General features: G+C 43.1%; 1 protein-coding gene across 2 annotated transcripts; it reads right to left on the reverse strand.

Moving 5' to 3' along the window:
* Positions 1–9,364: 9,364 nt before the first annotated feature.
* On the reverse strand, positions 9,365–20,419 carry SNIP1 (Smad nuclear interacting protein 1; the record flags this gene model as incomplete). 2 transcript variants are annotated; one of them, XM_079724128.1, is made up of 4 exons in its annotated part: positions 20,155–20,419; positions 18,646–18,736; positions 10,609–11,207; positions 9,365–9,629 (listed from the first exon to the last, which is right to left on the reverse strand). In XM_079724128.1, the coding sequence occupies exons 1-4, from the start codon at positions 20,379–20,381 to the stop codon at positions 9,365–9,367; spliced, it is 1,182 nt and encodes a 393-aa protein (XP_079580254.1). In that variant the 5' UTR covers positions 20,382–20,419. The 2 variants fall into 2 exon arrangements, with proteins under 2 accessions (XP_079580254.1, XP_079580253.1); XM_079724127.1 differs by having other exon boundaries at positions 18,646–18,748.
* Between the last annotated feature and the right edge of the window lie 505 nt (positions 20,420–20,924).

Below are 20,924 nucleotides of genomic sequence, written 5' to 3' on the forward strand. Positions count from 1 at the left end.
AAATGTGGTGTCACTCCCTCGGTTAAAACCTTTTCATGGCTTCCCATTGCCCTTTAGGGAGACAAATATGTGTGGTAGTTAAGGACACAAACGATCCAGAACTACCTTGTTCAAAATCCTACCTCTACCATTGATAAGCTGTGTCACCTTGGGCAGGTAGCTAAATTTCACTTGTCTCAACTTCCTCATCTATAAAATAGAGGTAATAATAGTGCCCACCTAATACGATAGCTGTGAGAAGTAAATCACTTAATGTAAGGGGCTTGGCAAGTAATAAGGACTATGTAAGTAAAATCAGTAAGTCTAATACCATTAACTTTGTATTCACCTGCCCCCTGCTTACTTCTCCAGTCTCTGATCTCTCCATTTTTCAGGGTTCTGCAATTTCACTGGGAATCTAGGTAGGATTTTTTTTTTCATCTTTCTTGCTTTCTTGCTTTCCTTCTTGCATTCTTCTTTCTTTTTTTTTCCCCCCTTCCACCTTGCTTTGAACTTCTTTGTTTCTTCAATCGTGGATCTGTACTTTCAGCAGGTCTGGGAAATTCACAGCTATCTTTCTTCAGATATGCCTCTGCCTCATTGTCTCTCTCCTATAACTTAGATTAAACATAAGAATCCTTTATTTTTTTTACGCACTGTTTTTTCCATCCTTTTGTCTCTGCCGCATTCTGGATTCCTTCTATGTGTTGAGCTTGTAAACTGGGGTCTTGCTAAATTCCTTTATTAATTGCAGGAGGGTTTTTTGTAGATTCCTTGGGATATTTAATGTAGACAATCTGCAAATAGGGAGATTTATTTCTTTTTCCTTTCCAGTCTGTGTGCTTATTATGTCCTTTTCTTGCCTTACTATGCTGGCTAGACTTCCAGTACTATGTTGAATAAGAATGGGCGGAGGAGATATCCTTGACTTGTTCCTTACCCTAAGAGGAAGGTATTCAGTCATCAGGTTGAGGAAGTTCTCCTCTATTCCTGCTTTACTGAGAGTTTTTATCATGAATGGGTGTTGAATTTTGTCAAATGCTTTTTCTGTATCAATTGTCGTGGTCATATGATTTTTATTCCTTAGCTTCTTTATTTTTATTTATTTATTATTTTTGGCTGCGTTGGGTCTTCGTTGCTACTCTTTGTTGCGCTGCGCGGGCTTCTCATTGCAGTGCCTTCTCTTGTTGTGGAGCATGAGCTCTAGAGTGCAGGCTCAGTAGTTGTGGCGCATGGGCTTAGTTGCTCCGCGGCATGTGGGATCTTCCCAGACCAGGGCTCGAACCCGAGTCCCCTGCATTGGCAGGTGGATTCTTAACCACTGCGCCACCAGGGAAGCCCTCTTAGCTTCTTGATATAGATTACATTGATTCATTTTCAAACGTTGAAACAGCTTTGCATATCTGGAATAAATCCCTTGACCATGTTGTATAATTCTTTTTACATATTGCTAGATTCAATTTGCTAATATTTTGTTGAAGATTTTAGTAGCTATGTTCATGGGATATTGGTCTGTAGTTTTATTGTTTTTGTTTTGTTTTGTTTTGTACTGTTCGGTCTGGTTTTGGTATCAAAATAATAATGGCCTTATAAAATGAGTTGAGAGGTGTTCCCTGCTTTTCTAATTTCTGGAGATGGTACAGAATGGTGCTAATTCTTCTTGTAATGATTGGTAGCATTCTTCAATGAAACCATCACTATATGGGCCTGGATATTATTTGGGGGGAAGTCTTTTAATTACAAATTCAATTTTTTAAAATAGTTATAAGATTATTCAGATGATCTATTTCATATTAGGTGAAGTTTTGTAGCTTATGGTTTTGGGGGAATTGATCCATTTCCTCTAAGTTGTTAAATTTATGTGCATGAATAATTTCTTTTGACCTATCTTCCAGTTCACTAATTCTCCCTGAAGCTTCTGTTAAAGGGATTTATTGATGGATTTAGTTATTGTATTTTTCATTTCTAAAAAGGTTCTAGTTGATCTTTTAAATAACTCCCATTTCACTTGTTGCCATTTCTTGTTCTCTGTAGGTATTTTTAAGTTTGTCATTTATTTCTTTGAAAATAGCAACCATGAACGTTTTTTTTGTTTGTTTGTTTTTTGCACTACACGGCCCCGTCACTGTTGCAGCCTCTCCCATTGCAGAGCACAGGCTCTGAACGCGCAGGCCCAGACGCTCCGCGGCATGTGGGATCCTCGCGGACCGGGGCACGAACCCGTGTCCCCTGCATCGGCAGGCGGACTCCCAACCACTGCACCACCAGGGAAGCCCAACCATGAACGTTTTATAGTACCTTGTAATTCAAGTATCTGAAGTCTTTGCCAATCAATTTCTGTTACCCGTTATTTCTGTTGGTGAGAACCTTTTCTTGTATGCTTTTAAAAAAAATAATTGTATCTTTGCAGAAAAATATGTGGAAATAACTGGAGGGGAGATAAAACGTCCCTTCCTCCAAAAAGTAATTTCATTTATTTATATCAGACACCTGGAGGCACTAATAGTACAGGGTCGTTTTCTTTTCTTTTCTTTTTTTCTTCTTTTTTCTTTTTTTCTTTGTATTTAGTATAGGGTCATCTTAAGCCAAGTTCAAGGCTTGATGTTTTCTGAGCTCCAGCCTGCAAATCCCTGGGAGGATTCAATTTCTGTTCCACTCTTATTCTGAAAGGTATAGCTCTCTGGCATGCCAGCTTTTTGTGGGAAACATGTTCTATTAGACTCATTGTATGTGGGTTTTGATTTTTGTCCCATTCAATTCAGGGTAAGGTCTGATTTGCTAGAATCAAGTATGGTTTGTCTTTATATGAAATGTGGTTTCCAGGCATCTACGCTCCATTTCTCTCTGGATTATTGTTATCTTCACTTTTGGCCTGATAACTCTCTACTTACTTGTCAGTTCTTGGATGCCTTCAGAAATTTTTTTAATTTATATTTTATCCAGAAATTTTAGCTGTTTTCAGCAGGAGGATTCATAAAAATAACTTAGTCAGTCATTAATAGAAACCAGAGGTCTCAATCACCCTCTTTCCCCCATTGAACTTCAAGTGCTTCCAAAGCCTCATTTATCACCTTAGGCATTTCTGAGTGCTAGTCTCTGTCTAGAAATATCTGCCTGTTTTGGCATCTGCAAAATGTAATGATAACAGAAGCCTACCTCATAAGGTTATGAGGAGGAAATGAGTTAATGTATGCATTTCTGCAACATGTAAAATGCTCAGAACTGTGCCTTGTACATAGAAAGTGTTCCTAGACATTGGCCAGTTTTATTAGAGGTCTCAGGACATGCATTCTTAGGCTCCCAATGATTAAATATTTGTCGATTTTTCTGAATCAACATGATGATTTCCAACTAATTCTGACTATGACTAGGTGAGGTGAGGATTTACCTAAGCCACACCCTACCCGTGAAAGTCCCACTCACTAGGATTTCCTTGAACATCCTGTCAATCAGGAAGTCTCATGAACCAGCTGTCTCTTCCCTCCTCAAAACTCTCCACGAAGCTCCACTGGGGAGATGAGAGGGAACAATTCAGATGAAAGACCATTGAACCAGGACTGAGGCCATTTCCATCCTAGCTCTACCACTGCCTTGCTGAGGGAACCTCCGGTAAACAATTTTATAGGATCCTTTCCACATATTCCACTGCAGTCCTGTGGTCCCCTGGCCTGCTCAGTCTGAAACAATGTCCTCCTCTACTACTGGCTCAAAAATCTACCTATTCTCTAAGGCATACTTCAAATACCACCTCTTCTCAGCCATACAAAAGAATGAAATAATGCCATTTGCAGCAACATGGGTGGACCTAGAGATTATCATACTAAGTGAAGTAAGCCAGACAGAGAAAAACAAATATCATGTAATATTGCTTATATGTGGAATCTAAAAAAAAATGCAAATAAACTTATTTTACAAAACAGAAAGAGACCCACAGACATACAAAACAAACTTATGGTTACTAAAGGGGAAAGGGTAGGGGGAGGGATAAGTTAAGAGGTTGGGATTAACATATACACACTACTATATATAAAATAGATAACCAACAAGGACCTACTGTATAGCACAGGGAACTATACTCAATATTTTGTAACAACCTATAAGGGAACAGAATCTGAAAAAAAAACATATATATATATGTGTGTGTGTGTGTATATAACTGAATTACTGTGCTGTACACCTGAAACTAACATACTATAAATCAACTCTACTTCAATAAGATACAAATAAAAACAACACAAATACCATCTCTTGCAAAAGGTGCAGCGCACCTCCAAATTACTGCTCTGTTTCTAACTCACAGCTGTAAACCAATTGCTAGCACAGTAAGTTTATGTAACCATTGACTGATTGGATTAATTCACTTTAACTTTAGAGTAAATATGAACAAATCAACTGTCTTTTGAAACTGTTTCCGGGACGTCCCTGGTGGCACAGTGGTTAAGAGTCTGCCTGCCAACACAGGCCACACAGGTTCCATCCCTGGCCCTGGAAGACCCCACATGCCGCGGAGCAACTAAGCCTGTGTGCCACAAATACTGAGCCTGCACTTTAGAGCCCACGAGCCACAACTACTGAAGCCCGTGTGCCACAACTACTGAAACCCGTGAGCCTAGAGCCCATGCTCTGCAACGAGAAGCCACCACAGTGAGAAGCCCACGCACCGCAAGGAAGAGTAGCTCCCGCTCGCCACAACTAGAGAAAACCCACGTGCAGCAACAAAGACCCAACACAGCCAAAATAAATTTTTAAAAAATAAATTAAAAAAATAAATAAAATAGTTTCTCACTCGATAAATATACTGGAAAGTTGACCCAAGAGACTGAATGAAGCTTTAAATCCCACAGCTTTAATTTAAGTCAAATAGCCCGGGACTTCCCTGGTGGCACAGTGGTTAAGAATCCGCCTACCAATGCAGGGGACACAGGTTCGAGCCCTGGTCTGGGAAGATCCCACATGCCGTGGAGCAACTAAGCCTGTGTGCCACAACTGCTGAGCCTGTGCTCTAGAGCCCATGAGCCACAACTGCTGAAGCCCACACACCTAGAGCCTGTGGTCCGCAACAAGAGAAACCACTGCAGTGAGAAGCCTGTGCACTGCAACGAAGAGTAGCCCCCGCTCGCCGCAACTAGAGAAAGTCCACATGCAGCAACAGAGACCAAGTGCAGCCAAAAATAAATAAATAAATTTGAAATAAATAAAAAATCAAGTAGCCCTTTCACTTGATATAAACTCACACACCCAGGAACACTGTGGGATCAGAACATTCTTTCACAAGCAGGCATTACTGGCATGTTATGTGCATGTCACACTTAGGCTCTGATGAACGTGGCATCATTCCTTTCCTCACATCCACTACTAATTTCCACAAAGGGAAGGATGTTATGTATATGGAATCTAAAAAAAAAAAAAGTTCTGTGGAAACTAGGGGCAGGACATGAATAAAGACGCAGACATAGAGAATGGACTTGAGGACACGGGGAGGGGGAAGGGTAAGCTGGGACAAAGTGAGAGAGTGGCATGGACGTATGTACACTACCAAATGTAAAATAGATAGCTAGTGGGAAGCAGCCACATAGCACAGAGAGATCAGCTCAGTGCTTTGTGACCACCTAGAGGGGTGGGATAGGGAGGGTGGGAGGGAGACACAAGAGGGAGGGGATATGGGGATATATGTATATGTATATATATAGCTGATTCACTTTGTTATACAGCAGAAACTAACACACCATTGTAAAGCTATTATACTCCAATAAATATGTTTAAGAAATAAATAAATAAAGTTCCTGGGGAAAAAAAAGGGAAGGATGTTAAAAAATATAACCATCTGTGCACCATATCAAATCATAAATAAATATATTTATATTTATATATGTTCTAAGCCTTTAAAAACCAAGCTGTATTGTATATTGGCATTTCAATACAATAACACAAAAAATTTTTTTCAGTTATCTGAATTGATTACTCTGCTTTCCCTTATCATCAGGATATAATAAAAGTATTTAAAAGTTAGATCACCAGTTGCTCTTAATGAGCTATCCTTTGTCAATGTCAGAAAGAGGGAATGAGAAAATGACTGGGAAGAGGCTCCTGGGGAAAATCTGAAGATTCTGTCCCATACCTCAGCAGAACTGTGGGCCACCACAGAGGATTTGGGGGAGGGGCTCAGAAGCAAAGGGCTGTTTTGCAGATCGCTTGATTTTAACAGCTATGACTTGCAGACAAGATAGCCAGGGTGGAGAAAGGGTGGGTGATAAAGCAATGGCAAATAGCTAAAATGAACATCAGTTTCTAAGCAATGAATTAATTCAAGAAGAAAGTTTTAGGATTTTGTCAACTTCAAATGAGAAGTCTGCTGGTGATATTTGGCTTTGGAGATGAGTAGTATCTTTTCTTTCCCTTTCTCTTAAAAAAAAAAAAAGTGTGTGTGGGCGAGGAACACCATCCCATATATCAATGTTTGGCATGAAGAATCTCTCAACCACTGCACCACCAGGGAAGCCCATGAAGAATCTCTTAATCCAGGAAGCAAAAGTCTACTACACAACTGGGACCTTTTATTGAAAATGTAGGCAAGGACTTGCCTGGTGGCGCAGTGGTTAAGAATCTGCCTGCCAATTCAGGGGACACAGGTTCAAGCTCTGGTCTGGGAAGATTCCATATGCTGTGGAGCAGCTAAGCCCGTGTGCCACAACGACTGAGCCCGAGCTCTAGAGCCCTCGAGCCACAACTATTGAGCCCTTGTGCCACAACTACTGAAGCCCACGCGCCTGGACCCCGTGCTCCGCAACAAGAGAAGCCACCGGTATGCGAAGCCCGCACACCGCAATGAAGAGAGTAGACTCCCACTCGCCTCAACTAGAGAAAGCCCGCGTGCAGCAACAAAGACCCAACGTGGCCAAAAACGAATAAATAAATTTATTTTTTAAAAAAATGTAGGCAGGGCCTCCCTGGTGGCGCAGTGGTTGAGAGTCCGCCTGCTGATGCAGGGGATGCGGGTTCATGCCCCGGTCTGGGAGGATCCCATATGCCGCGGAGCGGCTGGGCCCGTGAGCCATGGCTGCTGAGCCTGCGCGTCCGGAGCCTGTGCTCCGCAACGGGAGAGGCCACGGCAGTGAGAGGCCTGCGTACCACAAAAAAAAAAAAAAAAAAAAATGTAGGCAAAGTGGTCATCTATCACAATGTTCACCAGGATGGTGCTTGAAGCCAAGCCTAAGGCTGCCAGGAAGCAGTAGTTACACAAATTGAACACGGAGGCCCTGGAGATGCCAGATTAGCGCCTCATCCCAGGAAGAGAAAATCATCAGCCTGGATCAAGAGAAAAACTCATCAAAACACATTTTAGACATGCACGTATGTAATAGTGCTTCCAGGGGCCAGGGCACATTGGGTGAGGATGCTAATTGCTCTTACATTGTTTCTTCCCTCATGTAACCTTTCACCTAATTAACCTAAGTGTTCACTCTTCAAAGGGGATCTTTTTTCTTTTTCTTGTCATGACACACAGGTTGTGGGATCTCAGTTCCCTGGGAAGGGATCAAACCCGTGCCCTGTGCAGTGGAAGTGTGAGTCTTAACCACTGGACCGCCAGGGAATTCCCCAAAGGGGAATCTTTTCATTTCTTTTGAATAAACATTAGTCAGCAGCCCTTCCCCGCAATAGTCAACATTGAACCCTGAGTACATCTAAGTATGTGAGACCTCAGTGGAAAAACAATGGTAAGGAAGACCATCTAATAATGTCATTAGTTTCCACCCAAGAGAACAGTTAGCAGGAGCACTGACTTGCATCATCTCTCCTTCCTCCCATTCCACCCGCCATCACCACCTGAGGGTGAAAGAGCAGGGACAGGGGTCAACTGGTATGAGGTCCACTATGTATAACCTGCCCCAACTCTTGACTATTCTGGGAAGGAAAACCCCTTCACTGCCAACTCAGAAAGCACTGCTGCTTCAACAGGACCACCGCTCACTCGCTGAAATGTGACGATCTGGATTCCAGTGCAGGGTGAGTCCTATCACCCCCAGGGCACCCTCCACAATTGTCTACTTTTACCTCCAAAATATTGATACAAAGATTTCTTTAGCAGCAAATATACCTATGAACACAAGGTCCTCTGTGCTAGGAAAGAAGTACTCTTTGAAAAGGGGCTATATTTACAAGTTTTATTATTTTTTATTCCAAAAATACATATAAATGAAAACCTGCTCTTCAAATGCAGGGAGGCCTTTGCCTGTAATGCAGTATTACATTTACATCACAAAACATTCTCATAGGAAAATCAATATGCAGCTCTTTCACACACAATTTTTTAAATATATACATACACACACACACACACACACACACACACACACACACACACAATAGATGTAAGCAGTTATGACTTTCCTACTTACACATATTCCTCTGGTGGAAAATTAGGAAACTGGGCAATTCCCAATTGCCCAGGTAAATACAACCTCTCCGAACATTTTTTTAAAAAGATGGAAACATGTAAACCGCACAACACATACACGTTGTTAGAATAAAGCAAGGACCCTGCCACATAAATGACAGTGTGTTTCTCAAAGAAGGAAGAATGGAGATAACCTCTAAATAAAAATGCACAGTTGAAGATCAAAATTGTTCTGTACATGCTCCATGGAGAAATCAGAGTTCTCTCACAGGAAACAGATCCACGACCCATTTCAGCCTCTCGTGACATGTAATCAGCACCCACTGGCAGTGGCCATGACCTTCCTGTACAGTCATAAGCTTAAGCAGGCTCCACAAAGCATCCGTTTAAGTCCAACAGTCAATAATGAGGTCATGTGGTAAATCTCCCCCACCCCCCTGCCCACCCCCAAACAACGAAGTGCAAAATCAATTTCTATGACTCAAGAGCTCAACCAGGTCAAAGCTTTGGTATATACTCTGGAGGCTGTTTTGGTGATAACCAAAGCTTAGTAAGATTCTCTGTTTAGGGGTTTGCCCCCAAGACAAAAACAAACCCGGTCCCCAAAGCTTAACAACAATATAAATAAAGTAACTGTACAAAGAAAGCAAGCCATAATTCCCCTTCAACCAGGGCTTTATAGTTTCCTGCACAGTAGTTCTGAAAGCACCAACTCAAGCCACGATGCTTCTACTAAAACACAATGTGTTGGTGAGACTGTTCAGAAAACAAATGCCCACAGCATGTGCACGTGGCTGATGTGCCACAGAAAAAAGTTCAACCAAACATAAGTCAGTTTTCTTACACTGAAACATAAGCTGGTCAGCAACAGAAGAAAGACTTAAGGCAATAAGAGGCGTCACAGAGAGCACGGGGGCGCCCTCTGAGTCAGTCCCAAAGCTTTCGCAGAAAGAAATGGTCTCTCGAGAGTCTGGCTTGTGTTTCAGTTTGCTAGCTGTCAGATACTTCCTCCTCCTCCTCGTCATCCTCGTCTTCTTTCCTGTCTACTTCAGAGGTGTCCGAGGACTCGTGGAGCAGAACGTACTCTCTGCTGCTGAACCCAAATTTAAGGACATCCTTTTCCTTCAGTTCGTAGTATCTCTGTGGCTCAATTCGCTTGTTGTTCAGGAACGTTCCATTGCCTGAGCCAAGGTCAATGATGTAGGGCTTCACCCTGCGGCCAACTGTCCCATCAGCGCGGGTATATTCCACAAGCCTGGCAGAGATAAAGGAGAGAAACCTGTGAGTGAAATCCTGCCTCAGATCATCCAGCTCTTTGCTGACACAGTCTAGATGATGTAAATAACCTGGCTTAGACAAGTTCAAGTTCAAACTCTAGGAAATCAAGGGAAAGGCATGGCCATGGATTCAGAAATTGGGAGCAAGTAGAAATGGTGAGAACTGGTCACTGGGCGGGGAGGATTCATGGTAGATCAAAGCTTAAAATGCAGAATCCAAGGCCTCTTGTCATGGTTAAGAAATAAATTTTTTGCATTTTTGACACTTTTTGCATTGTTTATAATCCATATAATGCTTCTTTTACCTATATTTCAACATATTTTAGCTTCTGTCCCAATGGGAATAAACCAGTGGATTTGGACTTCAGAATCAAGGGAACAGATGAGATGATCAGAATTGTTCAAATCAAAATTGATTTGAGCCAGAGTTCTACTACAGTGATCATTTATTAGGCAAGCCACTTGGCTTTGCTGAGCTTCATATTCTCATCTGTCAAATGGGGTATTAACACCTGTCCTCGCCTCCCCACTGGACTGCTGTGAACATCCAACAATAACAGATGTACTACGGAAACTGTCAAGATACAGATTCAGCTAACATATGCCAGGCACTCTCAGCTTTATTTCCATTTAACCCTCATAACAGCCCTGCGAGGTAGGTAGAAACTGAGGCCCAGAAGAATGGCTCGCCCAAGGACAGACACCTGGTAGGTGGCAGTGGCAGGATTCAAAATCTGGATTTCTGATACCAAGTTCCAGCCTATTATACAAACGTAGGTGATTATTTGTATAAAGTGATTATTCGTTAGATGAATAATACTACTTGAGACTAATACTAGATACGAGGGGTATGGGCTTCTTGTGCACACACAGGCACACAGACCTCAGTAATGCTAACTAACCGAGACGCTGGGCTTCTGCTGGCACTTCAGTTCCCCTCTGCAGATGTACACTTACCGGTACTGAAAGACGGCGTGCTGCTTTGAACAGGAGGGGTGATCGATGGGAATGTCTGCGATGCGGCGGTGTCGGCCCAGGAGGTAAGCGCTCTGTCGGTGGATGTACATCACTGGAAGCACCTCATCATTTTTAAAGGGGTAGAGACGCCACCGTTTTTTGGGGATACGTGCTTCCGGGGGCTCGCTGTATTTAATGACTACACCCCGAAAGGTGTTGGTGTCCTCAAGAAGTGCCCCAGAAAGTTCAAAGCTTGGCTTTTCTTTAACAGGCACTTCTTTGTCTTTGTTGTTGCTGCCAGGGCCAGGCTGAGGAAGTGAGTCCTGAGATGCGTTACCGCCGGCTTCGTTCTTCTGCCGGTGCTCCCGGCGCCGGGCGTTGTGAAACTCCCGCTCACCTTCCTGCGCCTGTAAGTTCTGGGCATCTCGATCCCGTCCCTGAGGCTGCCCGCTGCCAGGCCTCTCGTCCGAGCTTCTCCTCTGGTGGAAGTGGCCGCGGTGTCTGTCTCGGTCACTGTTCCTAGCTCGCCTGTGTTCCTGTCCTGAGGGTTCTCGGTGCGGCCGATCCTCCCGGCCTCTCCGGGGATGATCCTCACGTTCCTGAAATTCAAACAGATTCAGGAAAGTAAAGGCGGTCCACAGTCTATGAATAGAGCTGCAGTCAAAAAGTCATTTGTGCTTTGGACTTTGGCATTCAGAGCAAAATGTCCCACAGAAATAAGGTTACCAGTGGTAGTCATGTCCCCTTGCAAGGCCACCACACAGAACAGGTGCCCTAGGCTGCTGCCCAGCTATAGCGCTAACAGTGCACACCCACGTTCAGAGCCCAAGAAACAAGAACACCTATAGGCAAACTTAGAGGGACATGCATACAGAATCAGAACTAACAGAGAGAGTTAAGTAGTCACATACAAGATAATTACGTTAAAAAAAAAGCTTTCTCTTATGCCCATAAGGAAAATGTAATAGTAATTTTAAAAGATCTGATTTCTATACCTAGAATAAAATTAAGAAATATGCAAGACATATAAGAAACATATAGTGCTCGCTTCAGCAGCACATATACTAAAATTGGAACGATACAGAGAAGATTAGCATGGCCCCTGCGCAAGGATGACATGCAAATTCGTGAATCGTTCCATATTTTTAAATTTGTGGGTTTTCTTCTCCTGTTTTTCTGCCTTGTGTCAATTTTTCTTTTTTTTTTTTTTTTTTGCGGTACGCGGGTCTCTCACTGTTGTGGCCTCTCCCGTTGCGGGGCACAGGCTCCGGATGCGCAGGCTCAGCGGCCATGGCTCACGGGGCTAGCTGCTCCGCAGCACGTGGGATCCTCCCGGACCGGGGCACGAACCCGTGTCCCCTGCATCGGCAGGCGGACTCTCATCCACTGCGCCACCAGGGAAGCCCCATGCCTTGTGTCAAATTTTATTATTAGTGTAGCCATAAGAACTCAAGAGGGATAGCAACAGTACCATGACAGATTTATCCTGACAAAAATAAACAAGCAGTTAATTTTTAAACATTAAAAAAAAAAAAGAAACCTATAAAAATTTACTACAGTTAACCCTTGAATAATGGGGGGGTTAGGGGCACAGGGGCACCAACACTCCAACTAGTTGTAGTCGGCCCTCTGTATACCTGGTTCCTCTGTATTCAAGGGTCCGAATCCACAGATTCAACCAACAGGGGCCATGGAGTACTGCAGTATCTACTATTGAAAAAAAAAAAAAAAAAAATCTGCATATAAGTGGACCAGTGCAATTCAAACCCATGTTGTTCAAGGGTCAACTGTAACAGATATATTTTTTAAAGATCTGAAAAAAATGAAGAAACACACGATGGTTTCTTAAAAAAGACTCAGCATTGAAAATCAGCACAGGAGATAATGGACAAAGGATATTAACAAGGAATTATCAGAACAAATAAATATTTAATGAACACACGAAGATAGGCTTACCCTGATTAATCTAATAACTAAAGCATTAGAGTTCAAGAGGGGGGCCCCCGCACACTATGAGCAAGGCTGCCCCTCCTGGAAAGGGGTAGAGAGGAAATCCTGAGCACCAGGACTGAGACCTTGCCTCCACTCCCCCACCAACCCCACCCCCGGCCTCAAGGCCTTCTCCCTACTATACACAGGGGTCAAGTAGGGGTCTTCTTGCTCAGAGCAGGACCCAGTTTTCCTAGACTTCCAAGCCTCCAGAGACAAGTATCAAGAGGCAGGGAGCCTCAGACACCCAACCCTCCTACCCCAAGACATTCACAAGTTCACCACCACCATCTGCCTTGAGTTCCCCAGAACTCATCTCCTTATGCCCTTTATCCCTGATTAAATGAGTCACTGTAAGAAGTCACAGAGTCCAGGTCATCACCTCTACCTTCCTTGTACTCTAATCCCCATAAGGCTCTGTACATCAAGGATTCTGTCGCCCAATCTGTCCCCTTCTTCAACTCCTAAAGCTGTTGTTGCACTACGCCCCCTGGAATGGAAAGCTCAGCAAAACTGATCTACATCCTCCACGTTTTCTCAGATCGTTCCCAGCTCCTTTCGCTCTAACAGAACCCTGGCTCTGCCCTGAGCACACTGCTCCCCCGCAGCTCCTCAAATGGTGGCTGACCTCCCCTAACTCCCACCATCTCTGGGTCTGGACATATGGCAGGTGTCTTCCTTGCTTCTCACTGCCAATTCCAGAACACGCCCCACCCTTTTCTTTCTCCCTAAAAAACCCAGCTGTGAATCTCACGTGAGACCACTGTCACCCATTACTCTCAGTGCTGCTGTCATTTACTAATCCTGAGTCACTTCCCCTCACTTTGTGCCAGTTTTACTTCCAGCTCAAGTCATTCTCTCCAGCATTACTCTTGGTCATTTCGATAACGTGCTGGCATCTCTGTTCTTTGCATTTCTCTCCTCCCATCATCTTATTTGTCTCCTCCCTTCTCTTCAGCCACTCACCCCCAAGGTTATACATGGACCTTTTCATTTCCAGTAACTGCAACCCCTCTACAATTTCAATTTTAAGCAGTCCTCCTCCTGCCCATCTTTCCAGCTCACACTTTACCCAACTCTAACAATCCTTATCCCAATAAGACTCATCCAAGCCTTTGATCCTCTTACCTTTGCAGAGTCCCTCGCTCTCTTCCCTTCCTAACTTAAATTCCATGGTCAAGGGCTTCCCCGGCGGCGCAGTGGTTGAGAGTCCGCCTGCCGAAGCAGGGGACACGGGTTCGTGCCCCGGTCCGGGAAGATCCCACATGCCGCGGAGCGGCTGGGCCCGTGAGCCATGGCCACTGAGCCTGCGCGTCTGGAGCCTGTGCTCCGCGACGGGAGAGGCCACAACAGTGAGAAGCCCGCGTACCGAAAAAAAAAAAATTTCCATGGTCAAGCAGTATGATCACTCCCATGCGGAGATATTCAAATCCTTTGCCCCTATGCCATTCTGTTGCGCTGTCCTGGCAAAACCACAATCAGCATTAAGCACAGCAAAGTGGCTAGAGAAAAAACACAAACCATTCTGAATGGTCCTACCTTAGAAGCATGACCCCAAGCCTCCTTAATGACGCCCAGCAAACATCCTACATTTTCTTGATCTATTCATTCTCCCAGATGACTGTTTTACCACTTCTCTGTCCTCAGATCTCCTACATGGTCTTCCCCATCCCTTATTTACTCAGAAGGGATTTTCTACATCTACCCACCCATCAGTATCTGTACCCATATACTCTGTCTTCCCTTCCTGTTACCATAAGGAAACTATCTGTGCTTCTACCTAAAGCCAATTCCTACATCTGGGAGCTTCCCTCTCATCCAGAATATCACTCATCTCTCTTGTGCGTAATCTACTTCCCCGTCCTGCAGTGCATCATTCCCATCAGCACAGGCACCTGCTCTTCTCTAGAACTCATTTCCCATGTCAGCTTCCACCTTATTTCTTCACTCCTCTTTGAGTAAACCTCCTCAAACAGTTTGGTTTTACTCAGTCTCCAGTTCTTCTCCCGTCTTCTTCTGAACCCTCCAAGTAGGCTTCACCCTTACTACTCCACTAAAATGGCTGGTCAAGGTCACCAATGACCTCCATGTTGCTAAATCCAATGGGCAATTCTGTCTTCGTTTCCAAAAAGTATATACCAGGCAAAATTAGTAGACACTATGGAGAGAATAGGACAAATTACAAAACCAGATAACACAAAATAACTAAGATTTCAACATATACTCTCAATTATTGATAAGTCAAGTAGGATAATATATATTTTTTAATGAACATCTTTGCATAGAATACACACACACACACCAAAACATAAAGGAAAAGAAGATAACGTGAAGTATAACAGAGCCTTGAAGTATAAATATGAAACGATTAAAATGGCTACTTCTGGGGAGTGAGGTGATTTTTTTGTTTGTGGGAAGGGGTGTGATTTTGAGGCTAATGAGAGAAGTAACCATACACTACATAAACCATACTCTCACTTTCTATTTTACAGAATTCTGTGTTATGATGAAAAAGCAAACGATAAATTTATTTTTTTTCTGAGGTTTCCACAATCCTGTTCCCCTCCTCCTTTTTTTTTAATTGAAGTATAATTGATTTACAATGTTGTGTTAGTTTCAGGCGTATAGCAGTGATTCAGTTATACATAGACACACACCCACACACACATATATTCTTTTTCAGATTCTTTTCCATTATAGGTTATTACAAGATATTGAATATAATTCCCTGCACTAGATAACTTTATTCTTTTTGTTGTCTTTTGTTTTCTTTTTTTTTTTTTTTTTGCGGTACGCGGGCCTCTCACTGTTGTGGCCTCTCCTGTTGCGGAGCACAGGCTCCAGACGTGCAGGCTCAGCAGCCATGGCTCACGGGCCCAGCCGCTCCGCGGCATGTGGGATCTTCCCGGACCGGGGCACGAACCCGTGTTCCCTGCATCGGCAGGCAGACTCTCAACCACTGCGCCACCAGGGAAGCCCGAGATAACTTTATTTTTTTAATGGTGGCTGAGTGGTGCAGAAGAGAATATCTGTAAGTACAAGTCATGCTTAAGTCAGAGGCTGTGTGCACTCTTACAATCCAGGTGAAAGTCACTGACTTTCAGCTGCCTGTCAAGCCCTCAAACCCTTTTGCTCGAGAACCATTTCCAAGTTTCTAGCTGATTAATACAATGAAATCAGCTTTTTTAAGAGATAATTTGAGGTCAGGAGGGAAGTTAGCATAGAAAAGCAAACTAAGACACTTCAAAATAACAATAATCACAAAACAGTTCCATGCTATAAGCCCCAGGATTCACTGTAAAGTGCTGATTTAGAAACCAGAGGTAAAGAACTGCAAGTTCTCTACAATAATACTTCACTATAATGATGTAATGTGGTAAATACTGCTTCAATGGCAATCATATTACACTATATAAATGTATCGAAGTAACACAGCTTTGCACCTTAAATCTACAAAATGTAACATGCCAAAATTATTAAATCAAAAAAGTAGCAAGTTGTACATAAACACACACACACACACACACAAAACTACAAGTGGTTTGAGAGGTTCTATCTGGGTACTGGGGTGCCAGTGGCTGAATTCTGAGATAGCCAAGGCGGTGCCTGACCAACTCATACAACAGACCAACAAGACTGTCGGGCTTTGTATCTTTTTAGGTAGCAGACAGTTGGCCCACAGTCTCTCAAATTCCTAAGAAAATCCATTTTCTTAATGCCAGTGTCTCTATTTGCACTTTGTAACAAAGAGCTTCTTTAAAAAGAAGACTGAATGCTTGTCCATCGGGACTGAGGGCAAGGCGAGAGCGTTTGCTCTCACTACTCTTATTCCACATAGTGCTGGAGTCCCAGACAGTGCAGCAAGAGAAAATAAAATGCATACACACTGTAAAGGAAGAAATAAAACTGTGCCTATTTGCAGATATGATTATCTATGTAGAAAATCCCAAGTAATCTACCAAAAACCTCCTAAAGTAAATGAATGAGTTCGGTAAGGTCACAGGATATAAGACAAACATACAAAAATCAATTTTATTTCTATGTACTAGCAATGAACAAGTAAACAATGAAATTTAAAATATCACTTACAGTCACTAAAACAAATTACTTAAGTGTAAATCTAACAAAACACGTATGGGACTTGTACACTGAAAACTACAAACACTGATGAAAGAAATCAAAGAGCTAAATAAACGGAGACACACCTATGTTCATAGACTAGAAAACTCAACATAATAATAATTTTAAAAACCCGACTCACCCCAAAATGCAAGTTTAACACTATTCCAATCAAAATCCTAACAAGATTTTTTTTAATAGATATAAACAAGATTGTTCCCACCTTATAGTAAAAGAAACTTAAAATAGACCAGGGACTTAAATGAAAAACATTAAGGAAAAAACAAATCTTCAGGATCTAGGGCCAGGGAAAAAGTTCTTAGACATGACACCAAAAGCATAATCTACGAAAAGAAAAATAGATAAGCTGGACTCCATCTAAACTAAAACTTTTGCTCTGAGAAAAATCCTGTTAAGAGAATGACCAGAAAAGATACAGACTGGAAGAAAATACTGGCAAACCACTCACCCTAAAAGGCCTAGTATCTAAGAATATTAAAAAAGAACTCTTAAAACTCAATAGTAAAAAAAACCAAATAATCCATCTAGAAAATAGGCAAAAGATCTGAAGACACATGTCACCTGAGAGGAAATACAGATGGCAAATAAGCGCATGAAAAGATGTTCAATACCATTAGCCACTAGGTAAATGCAAATTAAGATCACAATACCACTATCCCACCTGTAAGAATGGCTAAAATAAAAAAATGGTGCCAGTACCAAATGCTGGATCACTCACATGACAGGTGGAAATGTAAAATGGTACAGCCACTGTTATGGACTGAATCGTGCCCCCAAATTGATATGTTGAAGTCCCAACCTCCACATCTTAGAATGTAACCAAATTTTTTGTAGATAAGCTCTTTGAAGAACTGATTGAGTTAAAATGAGTGAGACCCTAACCCAATACGGCTGATGTGGTTAAAGGAAGAGCTAGGAGCCAGGGAGAGGAGCACAGAGGGAAAGGCTATGTGAGGGCACAGTGGAGAAGGCAAGCCAAGGAGAGAGGCCTCAGGGGAAACCAAACTGCTGCAACTTTGATCTCGGACTTCTAGCTTCTAGAACTGTGTGAAAATTATAGGTTCCGTTGTTTAAGGCAGCCAGTCTGTGGAATTTTGTTATGGAAGACCTGGCAAACTAACACAGCACTCTGGAAAACAGTTTGGCAATTTCTTAAAAAAATTAAACACACAACTACCATACCATCCAGCAGTTGCACTCCCGGGCATCTGTCCCAGAGAAAAGAAAACTTATGTTCGCACAAACACCTGCCCACAAATGTTCACGTAGCAGCCTTATGTTTAATAGTCAAAAAACTGGTAACAACCCAGATATTCTTTAATGGGCAAATGGTTAAATCCATACCACTGAATACGACTCAGCAATAAAAAGGAATGAACTACGGAGAGAGGCAACAACCTGAAAGAATCTCTAAAGAATTTTGCTGAGTGAAAAAAGCCAATCCCTAAAGGCTTGTACTGTGAGATTCCATTTACACAGCATGCTTGAAGTGACAAAATTATAGAAATGGAGAAGAGATTAGAAGCTGCCAGGAGTTGAGGGGTAAGGGTGGGAGGGAACTGGGTGTGACTATAAAAGGACTACATGAGGGATCATTGTGATGGAAATGTTTTGTTCCTTGACTGCACTGATGTCAACGCTTTGACTGTGATACTGTTCTATAATTCTGTAAGATGTTACCATTGGGAGAAACAGCCACTTCTGTATTATTTCTTACAACTGCATGTGAATCAACAATTACCTCAAAATAAAAGGTTTAACTTCACAAAGCAAGCAGGAAAAAAAAACAAACCCAGTTTTTAGAAAAGCCCATCGCAAGGACAGGAGAACACATACACAACACTCTTTAGCTATGATGGGACAGGCTCTAGGTTTGGAGCCAGTATGAAAACATCTGAATCCACCTACCTGCTTTACTTTGACTGTTGAGTGGTGAGGACTTCGGCTTCTCTTACTCCGGGGAGACTTGCTTCTTCTCCCTGAGGACTTGTTTTTCTTTCTGGCTGGAGACCTGTTCAGAGAATGATACACGTAGATTTTATCTCAATTTTCATTCCCTAATACAAATTAGCTTCAAGTATCAGGCTTACCTACTAACACAAACACCACATTTGTGCAGGTCTCTGCTGATCACACTAAAGAAGTAAGGAGCTTCACTTTTCTAGCCCTAATGTCTTCCACATACATAACTGCCTACTGGAACTTCTCATGTAGATGACGTAACTCTAGATTCCCATCCCCTCAAGAAACTTTCCTCTGTCTTTGCCATCTGGGTAACTGGCGCCGCCATCCACCCTGTTCCTCAGGCCAAAAACCTAGAAGTCACCCTTGATTCTTTTTCTCCTCACCACCAGCAGCCCCCCACGCTCCTCTCCCACACAATCACACTCAATCAACCAATCAATCAGCAAGTCCTCTGGCTCTATCTCCTCCCTCTCCCACCTCATTCCAACCACTCTCCTTGATCCCTGTACTGGATCCACCCCCCCCATCCCCCATTTCTAGAAGGAACACAATTGATTCCACTTCAAGTTCTTTGCACAGGCTATTCCCTCTGCCTAGATCTTTACAAGGCTGGATTATTCTTACCATTCAGGTCTCAGGTCAAATGGTGGACTTTTCAGAGAGTGGTTCAGTGAGAACCATTTCCCTCTACCCTCTCACTATCACATTACTGTTTTAACCTACCCCTAATACTTGTTACTAACTGAAATTATTTTTTTTTAATTTGCTTGTTATTTTGTCTTAGGGCTACATACAGCACGGTCAGTTTCACCAGGGTAGAGATCATCTATATTCATCCTTGCCGCCCCAGAACCTAGGACGGTCTTCTTTTTTCTACATATACATACGTATATTTTTTAAAGTGTTACATAAATATTTTTCCACATTATTTTATAACCTACGATGGTCTTTAGCATATAACAGGTACTCAGTAAAGCTACGTCGAATGAATTAATAAATGAACGAGTCTAACAAGAGACAATATTTTTCCACAGAATATTAGACAGATCGCCTAGGCCCTCGATATGTAAACTTCTTGGGGCAGATAACTGAAAAGATAACTTCCGCACTCCGTTTGCAGGCAAATGGGGAAAATCTTTCATTTCAACTTAAACGATCATTGCTTAACGAACAACTTAAACTGGACCATACCCGATGAAATGCTGGGTACCCAGAAATGGAGGAACGAGATCCTGTCCAGCAGGCATTAGGCGCTTAACGCCCAGCTATGACGCAAGTGACAGGTAACAGAGTAAACGTTCCTTAACACAAGCACAACCGGTCACTTCTATCGCCTTAGGATTAAGTCCAAGCTGCAGCGCTCAGCGTTCAAGGTGTGTTTCTGGCTCTAGCCCTGTTCTCCCTTCTCAATGAAACCGACCTAAGGTCCACCCCGGGCTGCTTCTCACTTACCGGCTACCTCCTCGGGCTCGGTTCCCGCGGTGACTCGGGCGGCCCGACTCGCCGGCCGGTGGGGACGGGCTACCGCCGGAGGAGTCCGGGCGGCGGTGCACGGGAGGCGCGGATTCCGGGCTGAGGCGCTCCTGCTTCACCACCACCGCCGCCGCCGCCGCCACCATGTCCCCGTCCCGGTGCCTTCGTCGGCTCCCCCGATCCCGCTCGCTCTTCACCTCCTTCATACTAAGAAACCTGCGGAGCCCAGGAAAAAGATGTCCGAAGCACTCCTGTCCCCGAAGGAAATGACGGACCTGACTCTAGGACTTCCGCTTCCGAGTGCACGCTCTCCCAGAAACCCTTGTGACGGAGATAACGCGATACGATTCCGGAGTGGGCGGGGCCTTAGTGACCCGACTCGAGAGGCGGGAGATTTAAGTTTCAAAAGCAAACTTTTGGGAAAAAGCTACTCTCAAGGATGTTTGTTGCCCTGTTATAGTAATTACGGAGCACAGAGACAACCTACATGCCCAGCGATAGGAAAGATGTTATTTCGCCATTCGCAATGCTATTTACAAACTATATGACAATGGAAAAAACCCTGACGCGTTAAACGAAAGAATCAAGATACAAAATTGTGCGCAGTGTGTGATTACATTTACGTTTGGGAATACCAAGGAAAGAGGAAGAGAAGGAAATGCAATCACAGATGGTAGCCCGTGGGCAAATCATTAGTATTTACCCTCTCTTCTTGCGCTTTCTGTTATGTTGTCATTTCTCCATTTACT

The sequence above is a fragment of the Hyperoodon ampullatus genome (assembly GCF_949752795.1).
Source record: "Hyperoodon ampullatus genome assembly, chromosome: 2".
Lineage (NCBI taxonomy): Eukaryota > Metazoa > Chordata > Mammalia > Artiodactyla > Ziphiidae > Hyperoodon > Hyperoodon ampullatus.